The following is an 18,260-nucleotide window of genomic DNA, read 5'->3' as shown; positions in this document are numbered from 1 at the left end:
ATTGCAAATCATGGTTTGTTGAGAAATTGGCCTAAAATGAAAACCAAAACGGTAATGTTGTGATTTTGCTACAACAAACACGCTGTGCGGTCGTGTACAGTACATCATCCCTGCATGCAACGGCAGTGAACTGGCTGCCTCCCAACCCGTAAAGACTTGCCGTAATATCGAGCAAGGTCAACGTGGCAACAGGCGGTTAACTTCCATCCCGTTCTTCACGCCTGCGCTGCCTCCCCCACCAGGTTCATCGAACCTGGACACGGTTTGACTCCCTCTCTCGCTCTCTCCTTCTCTCTTTTCGCTTCTTCCTCCCCCAATCTTTTAAATAGTGATGAAGGCGCTGTCGTCGATCTCCTGACCCACAATCGCGTCCACGTTCGAGGCGACCCTCCACCATCCAATCTGCTGGAAGGTATAGTCGGAGTAGAACACTGGCGGGGCCCAGGAAAAGCCAGGAGGAAAAGGTCCGGAGCTCCACGAAGGTGCTCCCAGAGGAACAACACAGTAAGAAAGACCACTTGTTCCTTCTTTTCGATTTCTCTCTTGCTTTTTCTCGAATTTTTTTCTCCCTTTTGGCACAGCTAGGCAGGCAAAAGCCCCACAGAAAAGTTCTTTTTCAACCGCGTGTTCGTAAAGGGTTTTAGTTCCCGCCTTTGTTTTATCACCTTCTCTCTGTTCTTTTTGTGGTTGCATTCTTTTTCAGGCCTTCATTGTTCAGTTTTGACTTTTGAGTGATCTATAGATGATTTCTGGAATGTTAAACATGATTTTTTTTCCTTAGATTTGTGTGATAGGATAACTGGACCAGATCACTACAGGTGACTTGTTCTTCTGCTGTCTATTTCTGTCTTGGGTTTTACAGTAGAAAGAAATATCATTGGGTTCTTACAGGGGAGTTCTTGCGATCTCTCACAATTTTTCATGAAAGAATACCATTTCATCATGTATTCTAGTAGAAAAATGCCATTTTGTCATGCATGTGTGGAACTTGGTCTACACAGAGCTGTTACTGTCTTACTGAACATTGTAGATGCTCCCATCCTGAAACTGTATTGAAAATAGCAGAGCACCACTGGGTCACCACTAGAACGGAAAGATGGAGAGAGGAAAAAGGCTAGCAGCAACGTGTGCCAGGGCCACGGTACATTCGCAAGCAAGTGATTAGAGCCACCAAGAGTGCATGGAATCTATTAGGCAGAGGAGCACGTCGGTTGGTCTCTCTCAGCCTCTCAGTCTCAGCTGTGCATTAGGACCCTCCACCTACATCAGGAACCCATCACATTAACCTGCCTTTTGACCGGTTCTTTGACCAGGTTCATGCAAATGGCATACCTTGTTTTCCAAACGCTACTAGTACTAGTTAATTAGTGAAAATTAAACTAGTAGTTGATCAAACGATCTGTTTTCGCGATGACTAACTGTGCCGATCTCCAGTCTGATTCTGTACTTCTGCTGCCGCAGATCATGTTCAGACGGTGCATAATTAGAGTTAACAACTGCATTATTGGGGCCTGGCTAGACCGGGGGGCAGCTTATTATAACTTATAACATGCCATAAGTAGTGGAACTTGTCCATAACTACGGTTTAAGAAATTGTATTGTCGTTCCCTTGATGACTTGATCAATTAGCCACCTTGTACATACATACTGGAAAGATGAGTATGCTGTGACTGCATACACAAGGCAGAGTAGAGTAAATAGCAGCTAGGGTGTGATGCTCTCATAAGCTGGTGAGAGCAGAACAAGCGAGAGTGCCTGGTGTTTCCCAAAGTTTCTTTTGCAGTGGTCAGTCTCCTCTGAAACCGCCATTTCTAGTGGCTTCACAAGTCATGACACATGCATTTGATCAAGCCTGAATGTCAAATTGCAAAAGTATGGTTCTTTTATTGGTTGGAGTTCGATTGCATATTAACCGAACGTGTGCATGACTGGGCAGGCCTGGAAGAAAATTGTTCCTTTTCAGCTAACAAAACTGCCAACATTTCAAAACTGCAACTTGATGGGGATTGCTAGTAGTAGTATAACTTAATAAGTTTGCCATGTAGATGTAGGGGCACATCACATACAACCATATGTTTTCTCAAGTCCACTCTGGCCCATATGTGTTTTCTGCAATCACATTCAAGCACATAGAGAGAGCTGAAACCCAGTTTGATTGTTCCTTCTGTCACCTGTCGCTGAAACCATTTGATTGTTTTCGCGGAAATGATTTACAAGTTCAGCAAGTGATGAGCTGTGAGAATAACCTATTCATTAGGGTAGGCGTTTCCCGCGCTATGCTGAATGTGGTGCAATTTTCGACGCAGATTCATAATTTGCAGCTTAGCTTATCTCTTGGCCCTCCAATTAAAATATAGGGGTTGACCTTCATCACGGGCGGAGCTTCTCTGCATCTATATATAATGGACATTCCCTAGCTTCTGAACAATCAACACAAAGCAGCAGGCCTCTGGCTGAGTGTCTCCAATAGTCATCCTTGTGTAGGTTTTCTTTCCTTGGTCCATCAAGTCTTCATTCATGGTTATGAATGATATGCAATGATCAGTGGTGTTGGTGCTTCCATTCTAGCTTGATATATATTTCTTGTTGTTCATGCATAAGTTTCTGATTCCTTCCTTCAGTTCCGGAGAAAAACACCTATGGTCTTGGTTTCCTTGCTGTAAATTGTTTCATTCAGTTGATCAGTTCAGAGCTTAGTTGCACCATGCATGCAGATGGATGGTCATGCATGTCCATGTGTGTGTGTGTGTGTGTGTGACTAGTACTAATGATTTCTCCGTCTGAAATACATGGAGAGTTCGTTTCTAGTTCTAACTTCAGTTTCGCAGTATATGCTAATTATTTCGTCCGACGTACATAGGGATTGATGTTCTCATTTCTCGCTCGCTGCCTTATTTCCAGACAGACGTATCCATCTGCACATAGGTGCAAGCAACGTCGGCAAAAATGCCAAGAACCGTGTCGGACGGAGGCGAGGACTTTGACGGCGACGTCTCCAGCCAGACGGGGTCGCACCGTCACACAGACAGCAACAGCACCCACCACCACCATGGCTACAAGGTCGGGTTCCCGCCGGCGAGGGGCCTCTTCGCGGAGTTCGCCGACGGGGTGAAGGAGACGTTCTTCGCCGACGACCCGCTGCGGGAGTACAAAGACCAGTCGAGGTCCAAGAAGCTATGGCTCAGCCTGGTGCACCTCTTCCCGGTGCTGGACTGGGCCAGGAGCTACAAATTCAGCATGTTCAAGGGGGACTTCATCGCCGGCCTCACCATCGCCAGCCTCTGCATACCTCAGGTAACATCTCACTAGCAAGGAAAGCTGCTTTTTTTTGCGTAGTTGCATGCACAGGCAGCAGCACGGTGGGTATCCACTGAACGTACTCTGGGTTCTTACTGACATGTGCTCTCTGGTGGCATCTTACGCCAGGACATCGGTTATGCCAAGCTTGCTTTCCTGCCGGCACATGTTGGACTGTGTAAGTTCAACATACCAATTACCTTTTTCATTCCTGATCAGATCTCAGGATTTCCAGTTTTGCACTTTTGCTCCTGCAAGTCTGCAGCTATAATGATCATAGTTTTTGCTGATTTTCTTTTGCAGATAGTAGCTTCGTTCCGCCTTTGGTATACGCTATGATGGGCAGTTCCAGGGATATAGCCATCGGTCCGGTGGCCGTCGTGTCCCTGTTGCTTGGAACTCTCCTCCAGGAAGAGATCGATCCAGTCAAGAGTCCATATGAGTACAGCCGGCTGGCCTTCACCGCAACATTCTTCGCGGGGATCACTCAGGCGATGCTTGGATTCTTCAGGTGAGCATCCATCGTCCTTGGTCTGTTGACCTGGCAGTTTCTGATGTCATATTGGCATGAGCTCCAGAAAAGTTCATCTGCCTTATGTAGTCTCTGACCCGACTCGATCGATCTGCTGCAGGCTAGGGTTTATCATAGAGTTCTTGTCTCATGCAGCCATCGTTGGTTTCATGGCGGGTGCTGCCGTAACCATTGCCCTTCAGCAGCTCAAAGGCTTCCTTGGCATCAAAAAATTCACAAAGAAGTCCGATATCATCTCGGTCATGGAGTCAGTATGGGGAAATGTACACCATGGGGTAAGGATATTCAACCTTTTGTCTATTTTGTTACTTCTGTGATGGAAAACCAATATTTAGTCAACTTAACCTTGCGTTGTTGATTCAGTGGAACTATCAGACGATATTGATTGGCGCATCCTTCTTGGCGTTTCTTCTAACAACCAAATACATTGTAAGATATAGAATATTAATTTCTCAGAATTTTATCTTGGCTCTCCTCGACTATTTTTTGACGATCATGCTGCTCCACTGGGATAATTCAGGCCAAGAAGAATAAGAAGCTCTTCTGGGTTTCTGCAATCGCTCCGCTCATTTCAGTGGTCATATCCACCTTCTGTGTGTACATCACCCGGGCAGACAAGCAGGGCGTTGCAATTGTAAGTCGCTATTTGACTGCTTGCAACTTTTTGCCATCAGAAATTCCAGTAGTAAAAAATTAGTCGAAGATAACAATGTTGATCAATTACGGGATAATCACAGGTCAAGGATATAAAGCAAGGCATCAATCCACCTTCATTTCATCTCATATATTGGTCTGGCCCATACTTGGCGAAAGGATTCAGAATTGGTGTAGTAGCTGGAATGGTTGCCCTTACGGTAATAAAAACGTCATTACCTTTGTAGTTTCAATTTTTCCGCATAGATTTTTTGGAATATCAAACAAGATGTCAAAACCAATGCAAACTTTATCAGGAAGCAATCGCAATTGGAAGAACATTTGCTGCCATGAAGGACTACCAAATAGATGGGAACAAAGAAATGGTGGCTCTAGGAACCATGAACATTGTTGGTTCAATGACTTCGTGCTACGTAGCCACAGGTGACTACAAATTTAGTAGAAAAAAGCTACACACCCCATGCAAATGTAGCATTCTACTGACAAGATATGTTCGCTGCAGGATCTTTCTCACGATCAGCGGTCAATTACGTGGCTGGCTGCAAAACAGCAGTATCCAATGTTGTTATGGCAATTGTAGTGATGCTCACACTGTTGTTGATCACTCCATTGTTCAAGTACACGCCCAATGCCATCCTAGCTTCTATCATCATAAATGCAGTGGTTAGCCTAGTTGACTATGAGACAGCCTACCTTATATGGAAGGTTGATAAAATGGACTTCGTGGCATTGCTAGGAGCATTCTTTGGGGTCGTATTTGCATCAGTGGAGTATGGCTTGCTCATTGCGGTGCGAACTACTACAATTTTTGTCATGTTAATTACAACTGAATTCCTCCTATTGACATGCTTAATGAATGTGGATCTTGCATGGAATAGGTTGCAATATCTCTTGGAAAAATTCTACTCCAAGTAACACGACCGAGAACAGCTTTACTCGGTAACCTTCCAAGAACAACGATCTACAGGAACGTTGAACAATACCCAGAAGCTGCCAAGGTGCCCGGGGTTATGATTGTCAGAGTGGACTCAGCCATCTACTTCACAAACTCCAATTATGTTAAAGAGAGGTAAACTTCTTTTCTACAAGATTTTACTCAGTTATTCCAGTCACTGGCATGATTACTAGTATAGGAACTAATTATCCTATTTTTCAGAATCCTGAGATGGCTGAGGGACGAGGAGGACCAACAACAGGAACAGAAGCTGTCCAAAACAGAATTTCTCATTGTTGAGCTATCTCGTAAGGAGACAAGGATTTAGTATATTTTACAATAAGGAAAATACTATTTTATTTATTTATTTCTAAACACTGATCTACTAACTCTTCAACAGCGGTAACTGATATCGACACGAGTGGAATCCATGCCTTGGAAGAGTTGCTGAAAGCACTTGAAAAGCGCAAAATTCAGGTAAAATACCAAAAAAACTAGGAGCAGAATTGTATAACTATTAGTTGCTACAGCAAGAATGTTCATGGAAGAAACACTTAACCAAGAACAAAATCCATGTGTGCCACTTACAGCTGATCCTCGCCAATCCCGGGCCAGCAGTGATCCAGAAGCTGCGGTCAGCGAAATTCACGGAGCTCATCGGCGACGATAAGATATTCCTGTCGGTCGGCGATGCGGTGAAGAAATTTGCTCCAAAGTCAGCCCTGAACGTCTGAAGAAGGCGCGTCGAGCGAAGCATTGTACAGGCGATGCAAAGAGATGTGTTGGTGTGATTTTTATAGAACAAGGAGCACAGAGGTACACGCCATAGTTCGTGCAAAGGTAAATAATGGAGGTGTGTGGAGTTGGAGCGCATCAGGTTTGCAAGGTGTGGTTGGTGAGAAAGGGGGAGATGGTGGCCTAGTTCTAGTTGGACATCTGCATCAGTGTGCCGTGGTTGTGGTGTGTGTTGGCGAGCAGTTGGATGGAGGTTTATCATGATCCATCTTTGGGGGTTTTTTTCCTCTCCAGTTTTTGGATCTGTATCACTGTATCTTGTTAGTGTTTGTACTTCAAGGCTTTATAAAGAGGTTTTGCATTTGGCTGAGTGGACTGGATACAGTAAAGATTCCGACGCTACTCTGATAAGATGAGTTGCTTGTTTGTGCATTCTATCTTTGGGGTATTAGAGTGTCTCTAGCCGATCCTTCAAAACTCCCTCATCGTATTTATCATCCTCTAATCTAATTCCTTACCTTTTTTAGGAAATAAAGTTTGTCCATCTAGCCGATCTCTCAAAAAAAGTCGAACACAAAATTTTGCACACAAATTCATTTGAAACACGCATTTAAACTATTCCATTGCATAATTAAATGACAATACCACATTAACATCAAACCTAACATACTTGAACAGCTCATTACCTAGTACATTTCCACTACACCAACGTTAAACAAGCTAAAGCATCACCAGAGAAAGATAAGAGGAGCTCTAATCCTGGTCGGAGGGGATATTTATCACCCCCACGCCAGAGCGGCCGACCTCCTCGTCGTGGGCGGCAGGCCAAATCCATGAAGTAAGTCCTTGCAACATTCATTGTCACAATGCAGAAAGGTACACAGGCAACTCCACAACATATACCGAAAACGCTTCCTTCGAATACGCACAAGGTTAACTGGGCGGTAGAAAATATGGAACGGTTCGCTCCTGGACGTTGCTCCCCAGGTGATGCTAGGAGCCAAACCATAGCGCCACCGCTAGTCGCCGTCTGATCTGGCCTTCCTTGCCGCCAATGCCTCTAGCCTCTGTTGCGGTGGCGGCAGGCCCTGTCTCCGAAGGAGGTGGGGGTTTCCTCGGGGCCGTGCGCTGAAGGTGGAGGTTGTCCCGTGTGAGGCGGCGCTGATGGGGAAAATGAAGGAAGGGCGGCGACCCTAGTGTTCTTCTCCAGTCCAACTCGCTGATTTTTCTGCTGCCGGTCGTCCTTGATCAGGCCGCCGACAAGTTCTATACTTCTTCATCGGCGGTCTTCACGGATTGGTGCATGGCACTCCTGGACCTATGGATCGGATGGGATCCGGTCGTGCGCATCCGGAAACATCAACCGTGCGGCTTCAAGGGGGAACGTCGTGAATCTCCGGTTTTCTTCGACACGATGGGGTACATCGACATCGGTATCTATGCTGCGATCTCCATGATGTTGACAGAGGTGGGGAATGTCAAGGTGGCTACGATTGGAAGACCAGAAGGTCTCAATGGCTCAAGTTGAGTTCGAGACTGTTAAGTAATGGCGGAGGTGGGGTCTTGGATGCGATGAAAACAATGCTTCACATGCTGTTATGCGTGCATGTTTCTGCCGTGGGATGATGTTCTCGTGCAAACCGCACGCATGATGCATGCCTGGTGATTAGTGATTTGCAGCGGCGGCCTCGGCAAGTGGGGGTGGCAGCACTCGAGGACTTCAATTTTAGTGGTGCTCCTTAAGTACCGAGTCTCGATTTCTAGGGTGAAAATTCTAGGTCTGACCTTCATTGGTACCCAACGAGAGCTCGTACTTTCTTCAAAGGTGAAAACCTTAGATCTGTTAATCGGGCGACGACGGTGCTTGTGCACCGTTTCCTTTCTAGAAGCGTCGCTTTTGAAGAACCTCTTTTGTAGTTCGGGTGCTTTCACTGTTGGCGGTTTGGGTTCATGCGAGTGGTTGATCAATGTGGTTGGGTCTTTTTTTCTTTCTTCTTTTTTTATCCTTTTGGTTGTGTGCATCCTTGATGTCTCGACTAGTTCTTGACATTATTTTGGTGCAGAGACTGGGTGGAATTGATATCTTTGATATTAATATATTCTCTTTGTCGAATAACGCTCAAGGTTAACTCATGACTAAATTTTCAGCTCTAGTCTAGAAATAGAACAGACATATTTATTTAATAGAACTGGTAAGGATTTCCTCCAAATACTTTGATCCATGGCTGAGGGAAGCACAACAGTACAACACAGCAATACATCATTGACAACGCTGGCTTGTGTAGGCATGCAGTTACTCATCCTTTCCATGACTGTTCAAGTGGCCTACTGATCAAAGTCATAGAGGGGATAAAATATACTAGTTTCTTCAACGTAGTTGTGGACTTGTGCACGAGCTCCTCTGCTTATGGCATGTTACAACATACTCTACTTAACAAGCTGTCTCCGGGACTAGGCAGGCCCCAATAATGCAGTTGTTAATTCTAATTATGCACCGCCGACGGAGCATGATCTGCAGCAGGATCAGACTGGAGATCGACACAGCCAGTCGTCGCAAAAACAGAGCGATTGCTTCATGCAGCAGGATCAGACTGGAGATCGACAAAGTTAGTCGTCGCAGAAACAGATCGATTGCTTAACTACTAGTTGATGAGATGCTGCAATATTTTATCCCCTTTATGACTCTGATCAATAGGCCGCTTGAACAGCCTTGAAAGGATGAGTGTATAACTGCATGCACACACAAGGCAGGGTAAACAGCAACTAACCAGGTTATGATATGATGTCTTGATAAACTACCAGGGAGTGCTCATAGCCAGTCTGCTTGTTCAGCAGATAGAGCAGATGCACATTCTTTCAACACCGGTTGTGTTCTGCAAAATAATTTACAAGTTGAGCGAGTGATGAGCTGTGAGAATAACCAGTTCATTAGGGCTAGCTTCATTAGGTAGGTGTTTCCTGCATGCGCAATGTTTAATATGGTGCAATCCTCGACGCAGATTCATAATTCGCAGAGCCCACCAATCAAAAAAGAGGGGTTGACCTTTGATGGCAACGGGAGCTTCTCCGCATCTATGTATAATGAACATTCCCTAGCTTCTGAACAATCAACACAAAAGCAGCAGGGCTTTTCATCGCTGTGTAGGTTCTCCTTCCTTCCTCCATTCTTCATTGTTCTGAATGATACATCGGTCCTGTTGGGTGCTCCATTCTTGATATATATTGTTGTTCATGCACAAGTTTCGAATTCCTTCCTTCGGTTCTGCAGAATAGCATTTCTGGTCTTGGTTTTCTTACTGTAAATAAAACAATTCCATTTAATTCGGAACTGAGAACTTGCAGCATGCATGTACCTGGTAATCGTGCTTGTTCATGCGTTTGTATGTGCTTGTTCATGGATGTTTAACTTCAGTTCTCACTACTTCACTTACAGACAGACACTCCCATCCCCGCACCGGCGTGCAGTGCAAAAACTTCGGCGACAATGTCGAGAACCATGTCGGACGGAAGTGAAGATTTCAATGGCAACATCTCCAGGACAGGGTCGCACCGCCAGACAGACCACCATGGATACAAGGTCAGGTTCCCGCCGGCGAAGGGCCTCTTCACGGAGTTAGCCGAAGGGGTGAAGGAGACGTTCTTTGCCAACGACCCGCTGCGGGAGTACAAGGACCAGCCGAGGTCCAAGAAGCTGTGGCTCAGCCTGGCACACCTCTTTCCGGTGCTGGACTGGGCCAGGAGCTACACCTTTGGCATGTTCAAGGGGGACTTTGTCGCCGGCCTCACCATCGCCAGCCTCTGCATACCTCAGGTAACAAACTAGCAAACTTCGCACAGCAGCACGGTAGCCTCCACTGGCTTGTCAACGTACTCTTTCATGTGCTCTCTCATGGGACACCAGGACATTGGTTATGCAAAGCTTGCTTTCCTGCCAGCACATGTTGGGCTCTGTAAGTTCAGCATATATACATTTTCATCATTGTTGAGATCTCAGGATTTCCAGTTTTGCTCCTGCAAGTCTGCAACTATAATGACCAGAGTGTTGCCGATATGCGTTTGCAGACAGTAGCTTCGTTCCACCTCTGATATACGCTGCGATGGGCACTTCCAGGGACATAGCAATCGGTCCCGCGGCCGTCCTGTCGCTGTTGCTCGGGACTCTCCTCCAGGAAGAGATCGATCCGGTCAAGAATCCATATGAGTACAGCAGGCTGGCGTTCACCGCGACATTCTTCGCAGGGGTCACTCAGGCAATGCTCGGATTCTTCAGGTGAGCGTGCGTGGTCCCTGGTTTACTGACCTGCCACTTCCAGTTTATGATGTCATATTGGCATGAGCACCTGGAAGTCTCTGAACCGACTCGATTGATCTGCTGCAGGCTAGGGTTTATCATAGAGTTCTTGTCTCATGCAGCCATTGTTGGTTTCATGGCGGGTGCGGCCATCACCATTGGCCTTCAACAGCTGAAAGGCTTCCTTGGCATCGCAAAATTCACCAAGAAGTCTGACATCATCTCGGTCATGGAATCAGTATGGGGAAATGTACATCATGGGGTAAGAATTACCTAGCTTCCATATATTTCGTTACTCTTGTCATGAAGACCAATATCTTATCAACTTGCCCTTGCGTTGTTGTTGATTCAGTGTAACTGGCAGACGATATTGATTGGGGCATCCTTCTTGGCGTTTCTTCTAACAACCAAATACATTGTAAGATAGAATACTAGTAAATTTCAAAATTTCATCTTGGTTCTCCTCGAACTATTTGTGATGATCATGCTGTTCCATTGGGATAATTCAGGCCAAGAAGAATAAAAAGCTCTTCTGGGTTTCTGCAATCGCTCCGCTCATTTCAGTGATCATATCCACCTTCTGTGTGTTCATCACCCGTGCAGACAAGCAGGGTGTTGCAATTGTAAGTCGACTTGACTACTCACAACTTTTGCCATCAGAAATTTCAGTGGTAACAAATTAGTTGAAGATAACTATGTGGATTAATTACTGGACAATTGCAGGTCAAGGATATAAAGCAAGGCATCAACCCACCTTCATTTCATCTCATATATTGGACTGGCCCATACTTGGTGAAAGGGTTCAGAATTGGTGTAGTAGCTGGAATGGTCGGCTTAACGGTAACAAAAACTTTATGGCCTTTTTAATTTCAATTTGTTTTCCTGGAACTTTTTAGGATATCCACCAATGTGTTAAAACCAATGCAAACTTTTTAGGAAGCAATTGCAATTGGAAGAACATTTGCTGCCTTGAAGGACTACCAAATAGATGGGAATAAAGAAATGCTGGCCCTAGGAACGATGAACATTGTTGGTTCAATGACTTCATGCTACGTAGGCACAGGTGACTACATTTTTAGTAGAAAAAGTTACATACTCCATACAAATATAGCATTCTACTGACAAGATATGTTCCCTTCAGGTTCAATGTCACGATCAGCAGTCAATTACATGGCTGGCTGCAAAACAGCCATATCCAATGTTGTTATGGCAATTGTCGTGATGCTTACGCTGTTGTTGGTCACTCCATTGTTCAAGTACACGCCCAATGCCATTCTAGCCTCTATCATCATAAATGCGGTGGTTAGCCTAGTTGACTATGAAACGGCATACCTTATCTGGAAGGTTGATAAAATGGACTTCATGGCATTGCTAGGAGCATTCTTCGGGGTCGTATTTGCATCAGTGGAGTACGGCTTGCTCATTGCGGTGCGAACTACTACATTTTTTTTCATGTTAATTACAGCTTAATTCCGCCTACTGACATGGCTGATGATTGTGGATCTTGCGTGGAATAGGTTGCAATATCTCTTGGCAAAATTCTTCTCCAAGTAACACGGCCAAGAACAGCTTTACTCGGTAACCTTCCAAGAACAACAATCTACACAAATGTTGAACAATACCCAGAAGCTACCAAGGTGCCCGGGGTTATGATTGTCAGAGTGGACTCAGCCATCTACTTCACAAACTCCAATTATGTTAAAGAGAGGTAAACTTCTTTTGTACAAAATTTACTGATTTATTGGCATGATTACTAATATAGGAACTTATGTCCTATTTTCAGAATCCTGAGATGGCTGAGGGACGAGGAGGAACAACAGCAGGAACAGAAGCTGTCCAAAACAGAGTTTCTCATTGTTGAGCTATCCCGTAAGGAGACAACAGATTTACTGTATTTTATAATAAGGAAATTACTAATTAATTAGTTAATTTATTGCTAATGGTTTATAACACTGATCTACTCACTCTTCAACAGCGGTAACTGATATCGACACAAGTGGAATCCATGCCTTGGAGGAGTTGCTCAAAGCGCTTGAAAAGCGCAAAATTCAGGTAAAATACCAAAAACTAGGATCAGAATTGTACAGCTACTAGCTGCTACCGCAACTCCGCAAGAATGATCATGGAAGAAACACTTTACTAACAAATAAATCCATGTGTGCCACTTACAGCTGATACTCGCGAATCCCGGGCCAGCAGTGATCCAGAAGCTGCGGTCAGCAAAATTCACGGAGCTCATCGGCGACGACAAGATATTCCTGTCCGTAGACGACGCAGTGAAGAAATTTGCTCCAAAGTCAGCCCTGAACGTGTGAAGAAAGTGCGCCTCACAAAGTGATGTACATGTGAAGCAAAGAGATGTGTTGGTGCTGTTTTTATAGAGCAAGGAGTATACAAGTGAATGGCATAGCTTGTGTAAAGGTAAATAATGGAGGTGTTCAGAGTTGGAGCACGTCAGGTTTGCAAGACGTGGTTCGAGAAAAAGGAGATGGTGGCCTAGTTCGACATCTACATCAGTGTGTGCGGCCATGGTGTGTGTCGGCGAGCAGTTGGATGGAGGTTCATATCATGATCCATCTTTGGGGTAATTTTTCTCCCCGGTCTTTGGATCCACACCTCTGTATCTTGTTAGTGTTTGTACTTCAAGTTGAAGGCTTCATAAAGAGGTTTGGCAAATTGGCCCAGTGGTATGGTGCACTAGATTGCGAGGCATGCTCGAACTTGTGTGAGTAACAAGGATACTAAGGGTTCCAGCACTGTACTCTGATAAGATGAGTCGCTTGCTTGCGCATTCCAGCTCTGGGGTATTGAACCAAACACATGGTGTGCATGTGTGAACCTTGCTATTCACCGCCACATGTGTAAGCTGTCGAGTGCTCTCTGTGGCCACGAGAGGCGTACGGATGCCTAGTACTTACTCAAACTTGCTTGACCACGGCAGCTAAGTACAGAGATAGGTGGGCTCACCGTCTCCGTCCGCCGCCGCCGCCGCCGCCGTCACTGGTCCGTTCAGGACGAACAGATCAATCGTCGCCGCCGTCTGCTTTCCGATGCTACACAGTAGGAAGCAGCAGAAGCGTTTGCTCGGCGGGACGAGACAACAGCGGCTGGCTCGCCTGCGCCGCCAACGCCTCGGCTGGCGCGGTGGCGCCCGTGCCGTGCGGCCGACGAGCCCGTTGCCGTGGTCACAATTTGGGCCTACGTTTTCCGTTCCGTCAGTAGTAAGTTTGGGCCTGAGCAATAACACTTTCCACCCTTCTAGGAGTAAGAAAGAAGGAAATGCAGCCCACGACGGCCCATATCTCTCTGTTCTTCTTCGTGGAGCTCCCTCCCTCCCTCCATGGAAATCCCTTGGCCACCGCCTCCCCACATGGATGGGATCCCCCGCCTCCAATTCCTCCTCCTCCTCCTCCTCCTCCTCCTCCTCCCCCCCCCCCCCCCCCCCCCCCCCCAATGGCGGCGCCCACCTCTCGCCTCCGCCGCCCCCCCTCTCCACCGCCGCCCGCCTCAGACCGCTCTCCCCTCTCAGACCCATCCTCCCTCCTCTCCTCTCCGCCCAATGTTCGAGCAGCCGCCCTGATTAAGCGCGCCCGCAAAGGCCGGGCGCCCGCGGATTGGCACCGCAGCACCCTGCTCGCCGCTCTCACGCCTACGCAACGTTGCAGCCTCTCAGCCGCAGAGGGTCCAAGATGGGTCTCTTCGCGTATGAGCAGGCTCTAACATGACGGCCACGGTCATGGACAGGTACCACCAGCGCTCTCAGAGAGGGTTTGAAGCCAAATTTACTTATCTATAGCGCCGTGATCAATGCATTGTGCAAGGATGGTAATGTTAGGGATGCAGAGTCAATCATGAACGAGATGTCTGAGTCTAGGATGTTAGGATGAAGCCCGACACATTCCACCTACACGTCAATTGTTCTTGGGATTTCCAATCCAATGGATAAAGAGGGGTGTGTGCCAAACGCCGTGACATACTCAACCCTAATCAATAAGCTGTGCAGTAGTGTGAAGGTGAATGAGGAATTGGGTTTGATTGGCAAAATACACAGTGTGACATGGGGCTGCATTCAAGATGCCTGGAAGCTGTTTCTTGATATGAAAAAGAAGGGATGCAGACCAACTGTGTATACGTGCACATCACTTATAGGTGGGCACTTATTCTGTCAAAAAATCACTTATAGGAGGGCAGTGTGTGTCAAGGATGGCCATTGGACTATTTCATAGGATGGCAAGAGATGGTTTGCTCCCTAATACAGTGACATATAATGGTTCGATGAATGTTCTGGTGGACTGGGGGAGGGTAAAAAATGGATTCTGCACTTATTGTTTGTAATGTGATGCAGGGACATGGTTATTTACCTGACACCGTGACTGACATACAATGTACTGATCAAGGGCTATTGCGCAATTGGTAATACCGATAAGGCAATATCCATGCTGATCAATATGTTGGAGGGCAGAGCTAGAGCTACACTTGTAATAATTATAGGCTTGCAAAATAAATACCTCATGGTGGACCAGAAACTTATAGCCTTTCCTGATGCAGTCTCGGACCGCAACTTTGATGACCAAATAACCAATAGTGTCGAAAATGATCTTATATTTTTGGACGGAGGGAGTAACAAAGATGACATTTCAGTCTTGTGTTCTTAATTAGCAGAACTGGATCTTGGACTATCTCAACAGTTGTATGATGCATTGTTGTCTGGATTAAGCAGAAGTCAGAGATGGTTTAAGGCAGAGAAGCTGTACAGACGCATGGTTGGTTAGGGTTTATGCCCAAACCAGGAGGCATGTAATTATTTTGTTATTTCACTTTTGAGAGCCCTGAAAGTTGACCGACTATGGATGTATTCAGAAATATGTCTTCTCAGTGTCGTGAGCTCCACCTTGTTGGTTATAAAGAACTAATATGTGCTTTATGCCAACTTCATAGAAGAAATTAAGCCCAATTTGTATTTGAAGACATGCTATCGAGGAATTTTAGTTCTGATAACATTGTATGGACTGTTCTCATCAATGGACTGATTGGGGCCGGATACAAAGACTTGTGCGTGGAGTTTCTGCACATTATGGAAAAAAATCATCATAAGCGTAGCTTCTGTATGTGCACAATTGTAGCAAGGGAAGCATTGAAAGAGTAGCCATAGAATCAGCTGGACTTGATGCACTGCAGCAATTTGGGATTTTCTTGTGATGCCTCATGTGCCAGAGCTGTTAATCTGGAGTGAGTTAGATGGCTAGAGGGACCTTTTCATTGTTTTGCTACTTGGTCTTCCTTGATCCTTGTTATCTATTCCCAAGGCTTCCGCATTGTGGTTCCAGTGAGATCAAAGAATGCCTATGTGCAGCAAGTTTCATATCCAGTTTAGCTGTTACACGCTGAACATTCCCATCATTTTGCACTCTACACTGAATCACTGATTACCAACCTCTATTTCAAACCTCAGGTACGGACTTCAATTCCTGTGCTTAAATTCTAATTTCCTATATCCTGTGATTGCCCTGTAAAGTTGTGATGCATAATACCTTCAAGATTCTTGTTGTGTTTAGGATTCCTAGGGATTGTCAGAAATGGGAGCCAGAGTTGGAAGACCCAAAAGATCAATTCCGTGAATACTTCCCGATTGGCCCTTTAATTGGAAAGTGGTGCAAGATGCATCAGGTGATATACCTCTTACACTGTCCGCATTTTGCATAGGCATAAAAAAAAGCTGTTTTCCCTGCAATAAACTGAGACTGAAAACATATGCACAGTGTAAAGCTGTTACCAATTTCCTGGACTCTATTTGGACAAGTCCCTTGTGAGTTGCGAGCATGGTTGCCTTGCTCGCTGCTCGTGGGCATGGGAAATCAGCCACCTTTGGTCTTGCTATTGCTAGAGCCATCGCAGGTGGGTAAGCTCAACCAGATGAGCCTCCCCATATGAGCATGCCTTGTTGGGATTTAGCTTCTACTTAGGCCAAAGGGGCGGACCACGGTGCTCCTATGCAAGCCAACACAATGGAAAGCAGCACGCAGGCCCTCCGAACTGGGTCACATAAATGTATGAGTGCAGCAGGCACAACATGTCAACAACTTGGGGCCTCCTTGGGCTTTAACGACGGTCACCCCCAACCGTGTCACGTTCATCGGTCTTAGGACCGGTTCCAATCCTAGCACATGACAATCTGATACTCTATATTTTGGTTCAGAAAACAATTTTTCTCTGTGTTTTTGAACTTGTAGAATTCTTCCTATTGCATGCTTAGAAGCTCCAGCCGTTTACTGGGGGCATCAATATCTGCCATTTCTAGCTACTGATTAGTTAAGCAGGGTATGGCTAGAACTCTTAAATATGCTGATATATTGCCTATATTGGTTCGTGCATCAGTAATCACTATGCAAGAGCTAAAGTGTAAACTCTACCTTTGGCAATTCAGCAGGAACAACAAATTGCGATGCCAGGTCACCTCAAGTTGAACTTGCACAGGATGGTGAACAGATGCATGATCACTGCCATTCCATTTAGTGGACTGACCTGCCCAAACTGATTTCATGGACGCCAATTGGTTCAGAAACCGCTATGCTGCTCGCCGTTACCAGCATGTACCAATACTTGAGTCTGAGAAAGAAAGAGCAACCAAACCTGTTTTGGGCTTTCATGCATGGTTGCAATTTTTGGAGCTCAAAGTCAGTTCGAGTCGAAACCTGTAGCAGAATCCGTCGCATATTTTCACGGCGCGGCCATCGATCCGTGATCCAACAACATTCAAGAGTGAAAACTCCATATGTCCATGGCTCCAGGGGACATGCGGGTAAATTGAGCAGTGAGAAGTGTGGAGCTTATAGCCAGGCCGACTGTTGCGCAACGTTGCCATTCCATTCCAGCCTAGCTTTGGTCGCCTGCCTGACTGCACAGCACAGGAAGCGCGCGGTTAATTTACACGAGCGGATGCAGTAGGTCAGTAGATCCTCGTGACGCGCATTGAAAGGGATTGCGAAAAAGCCTGTGGCAATGCCTGAGCTCGCATGCTTGCACAGTACGTACGATGGATTGGTCCCTGCGCCTGCGTGCGCCTGGTTCAGGTCCAATATTACGCATACGATGAGGCAGGAAAAGGCAAGGGGGGGAATGAAGAACCGCTGCGGCGGCGCAGCGAACTGCTGCCGGGGCATGCATGCCCTCGCTGAAGCCGATCTGCCACGCAGCCATTGGCCGCGGCGACGGGGCCTCATCACGTGGCGCTGCTTCGGAGAGACCTACCACGTACTCCGTCGTCAGAAGCCTTGTTTGTTTCGCTCGACGCCGGTCAATATCTAGCTAGCCAGCAGCACTGCCGGCGCAAGCGACACGAAAACGACGAAGACAGCTAGGCTAGGCCACACGATTCCTTCGAGCATTCTATGCTCTAGGCTACAAAATACACCCTCCCTTTCTAAATACAAGTTTTTTCAGAGATTCCAACATGACTACATATATACAGAGCAAAAATGAGTGAATATACACTCTAAACTATGATTGATATACATTCATATGTAGTCCATATTGAAATCTCTAAAAAGACTTAAACTTAGAAACGGAGGAAGTACTATACTTGTCTCGATGTTATTCTAATCTGAAGTATTAAGTACTTGAATGTTTTGATTGAGTGTGTGTGCGCGCGCCAGTCACCAGCATGCTTCGGATGCTTTTGCATGCCAGCAGGCATGTTTCCGGTTGATTCAAACCTCTGGTCTTCCTTCACCCTGTATGTATTCAATTCAAATACTATGCGATGTCGGCTCGGCTCAAAATTGATGAGATCACGGTTTGGGCGCGCCGTATTGAATACC

At 46.0% G+C, this 18,260-nt stretch overlaps 2 protein-coding genes and 2 long non-coding RNA genes across 8 annotated transcripts; 3 read left to right on the top strand and 1 right to left on the bottom strand.

The window, feature by feature from the left end:
- Positions 1 to 228: 228 nt before the first annotated feature.
- LOC109772857 (sulfate transporter 1.2) lies at positions 229 to 6,522 on the top strand. Of its 3 annotated transcripts, XM_073496885.1 has the most exons (15): positions 491 to 2,258; positions 2,358 to 2,480; positions 2,902 to 3,294; positions 3,427 to 3,475; positions 3,601 to 3,808; positions 3,930 to 4,104; positions 4,193 to 4,258; positions 4,350 to 4,463; positions 4,567 to 4,683; positions 4,780 to 4,906; positions 4,986 to 5,272; positions 5,362 to 5,552; positions 5,640 to 5,725; positions 5,818 to 5,894; positions 6,008 to 6,522. In XM_073496885.1, the coding sequence occupies exons 3-15, from the start codon at positions 2,947 to 2,949 to the stop codon at positions 6,149 to 6,151; spliced, it is 1,989 nt and encodes a 662-aa protein (XP_073352986.1). In that variant the 5' UTR covers positions 491 to 2,258; positions 2,358 to 2,480; positions 2,902 to 2,946; the 3' UTR covers positions 6,152 to 6,522. The 3 variants fall into 3 exon arrangements, with proteins under 3 accessions (XP_020187151.1, XP_073352986.1, XP_020187150.1); XM_020331562.4 differs by lacking the exon at positions 2,358 to 2,480 and having other exon boundaries at positions 229 to 504; XM_020331561.4 differs by having other exon boundaries at positions 491 to 2,480.
- Positions 6,523 to 8,327: 1,805 nt separating this feature from the next.
- On the bottom strand, positions 8,328 to 9,651 carry LOC120963072 (uncharacterized). The gene is made up of 2 exons (XR_005754816.3): positions 9,506 to 9,651; positions 8,328 to 9,414 (listed from the first exon to the last, which is right to left on the bottom strand). It is a non-coding gene; the product is annotated as an uncharacterized lncRNA (long non-coding RNA).
- LOC109772856 (sulfate transporter 1.2) lies at positions 9,637 to 13,402 on the top strand. Of its 2 annotated transcripts, XM_020331560.3 has the most exons (13): positions 9,637 to 9,963; positions 10,054 to 10,102; positions 10,215 to 10,422; positions 10,531 to 10,705; positions 10,796 to 10,861; positions 10,953 to 11,066; positions 11,167 to 11,283; positions 11,380 to 11,506; positions 11,585 to 11,871; positions 11,961 to 12,151; positions 12,227 to 12,312; positions 12,419 to 12,495; positions 12,615 to 13,402. In XM_020331560.3, exons 1-13 carry the CDS (start codon positions 9,637 to 9,639, stop codon positions 12,756 to 12,758), a joined length of 1,968 nt encoding a protein of 655 aa, XP_020187149.1. In that variant the 3' UTR covers positions 12,759 to 13,402. The 2 variants fall into 2 exon arrangements, with proteins under 2 accessions (XP_020187149.1, XP_073352985.1); XM_073496884.1 differs by lacking the exon at positions 10,054 to 10,102 and having other exon boundaries at positions 10,193 to 10,422.
- Positions 13,403 to 13,783: 381 nt separating this feature from the next.
- Positions 13,784 to 18,070, top strand: LOC109772880 (uncharacterized). Of its 2 annotated transcripts, none has more exons than XR_002235194.3 (3): positions 13,784 to 15,895; positions 15,999 to 16,110; positions 16,868 to 18,070. It is a non-coding gene; the product is annotated as an uncharacterized lncRNA (long non-coding RNA). The 2 variants fall into 2 exon arrangements; XR_005754814.2 differs by having other exon boundaries at positions 15,999 to 16,761.
- Positions 18,071 to 18,260: the final 190 nt, after the last annotated feature.

The sequence above is a fragment of the Aegilops tauschii genome, chromosome 4 (assembly GCF_002575655.3).
Source record: "Aegilops tauschii subsp. strangulata cultivar AL8/78 chromosome 4, Aet v6.0, whole genome shotgun sequence".
Taxonomy (NCBI): domain Eukaryota; kingdom Viridiplantae; phylum Streptophyta; class Magnoliopsida; order Poales; family Poaceae; genus Aegilops; species Aegilops tauschii.
The sequence above is the reverse complement of the archived record's forward strand: the minus strand, read 5'-3'. Positions and strand labels throughout refer to the sequence as shown.

Coding starts and splice junctions, on each gene's coding strand:
- LOC109772857 (XM_020331562.4), top strand. CDS start 2,947: ATGCCAAGAACCGTGTCGGACGGAGGCGAGGACTTTGACGGCGACGTC. Junction 3,476..3,600: donor GCCGGCACATGTTGGACTGT/GTAAGTTCAACA, acceptor TTTCTTTTGCAG/ATAGTAGCTTCGTTCCGCCT. Junction 5,553..5,639: donor TCCAATTATGTTAAAGAGAG/GTAAACTTCTTT, acceptor CCTATTTTTCAG/AATCCTGAGATGGCTGAGGG.
- LOC109772856 (XM_020331560.3), top strand. CDS start 9,637: ATGTCGAGAACCATGTCGGACGGAAGTGAAGATTTCAATGGCAACATC. Junction 10,423..10,530: donor GCAATGCTCGGATTCTTCAG/GTGAGCGTGCGT, acceptor GATCTGCTGCAG/GCTAGGGTTTATCATAGAGT. Junction 11,284..11,379: donor CTGGAATGGTCGGCTTAACG/GTAACAAAAACT, acceptor CAAACTTTTTAG/GAAGCAATTGCAATTGGAAG.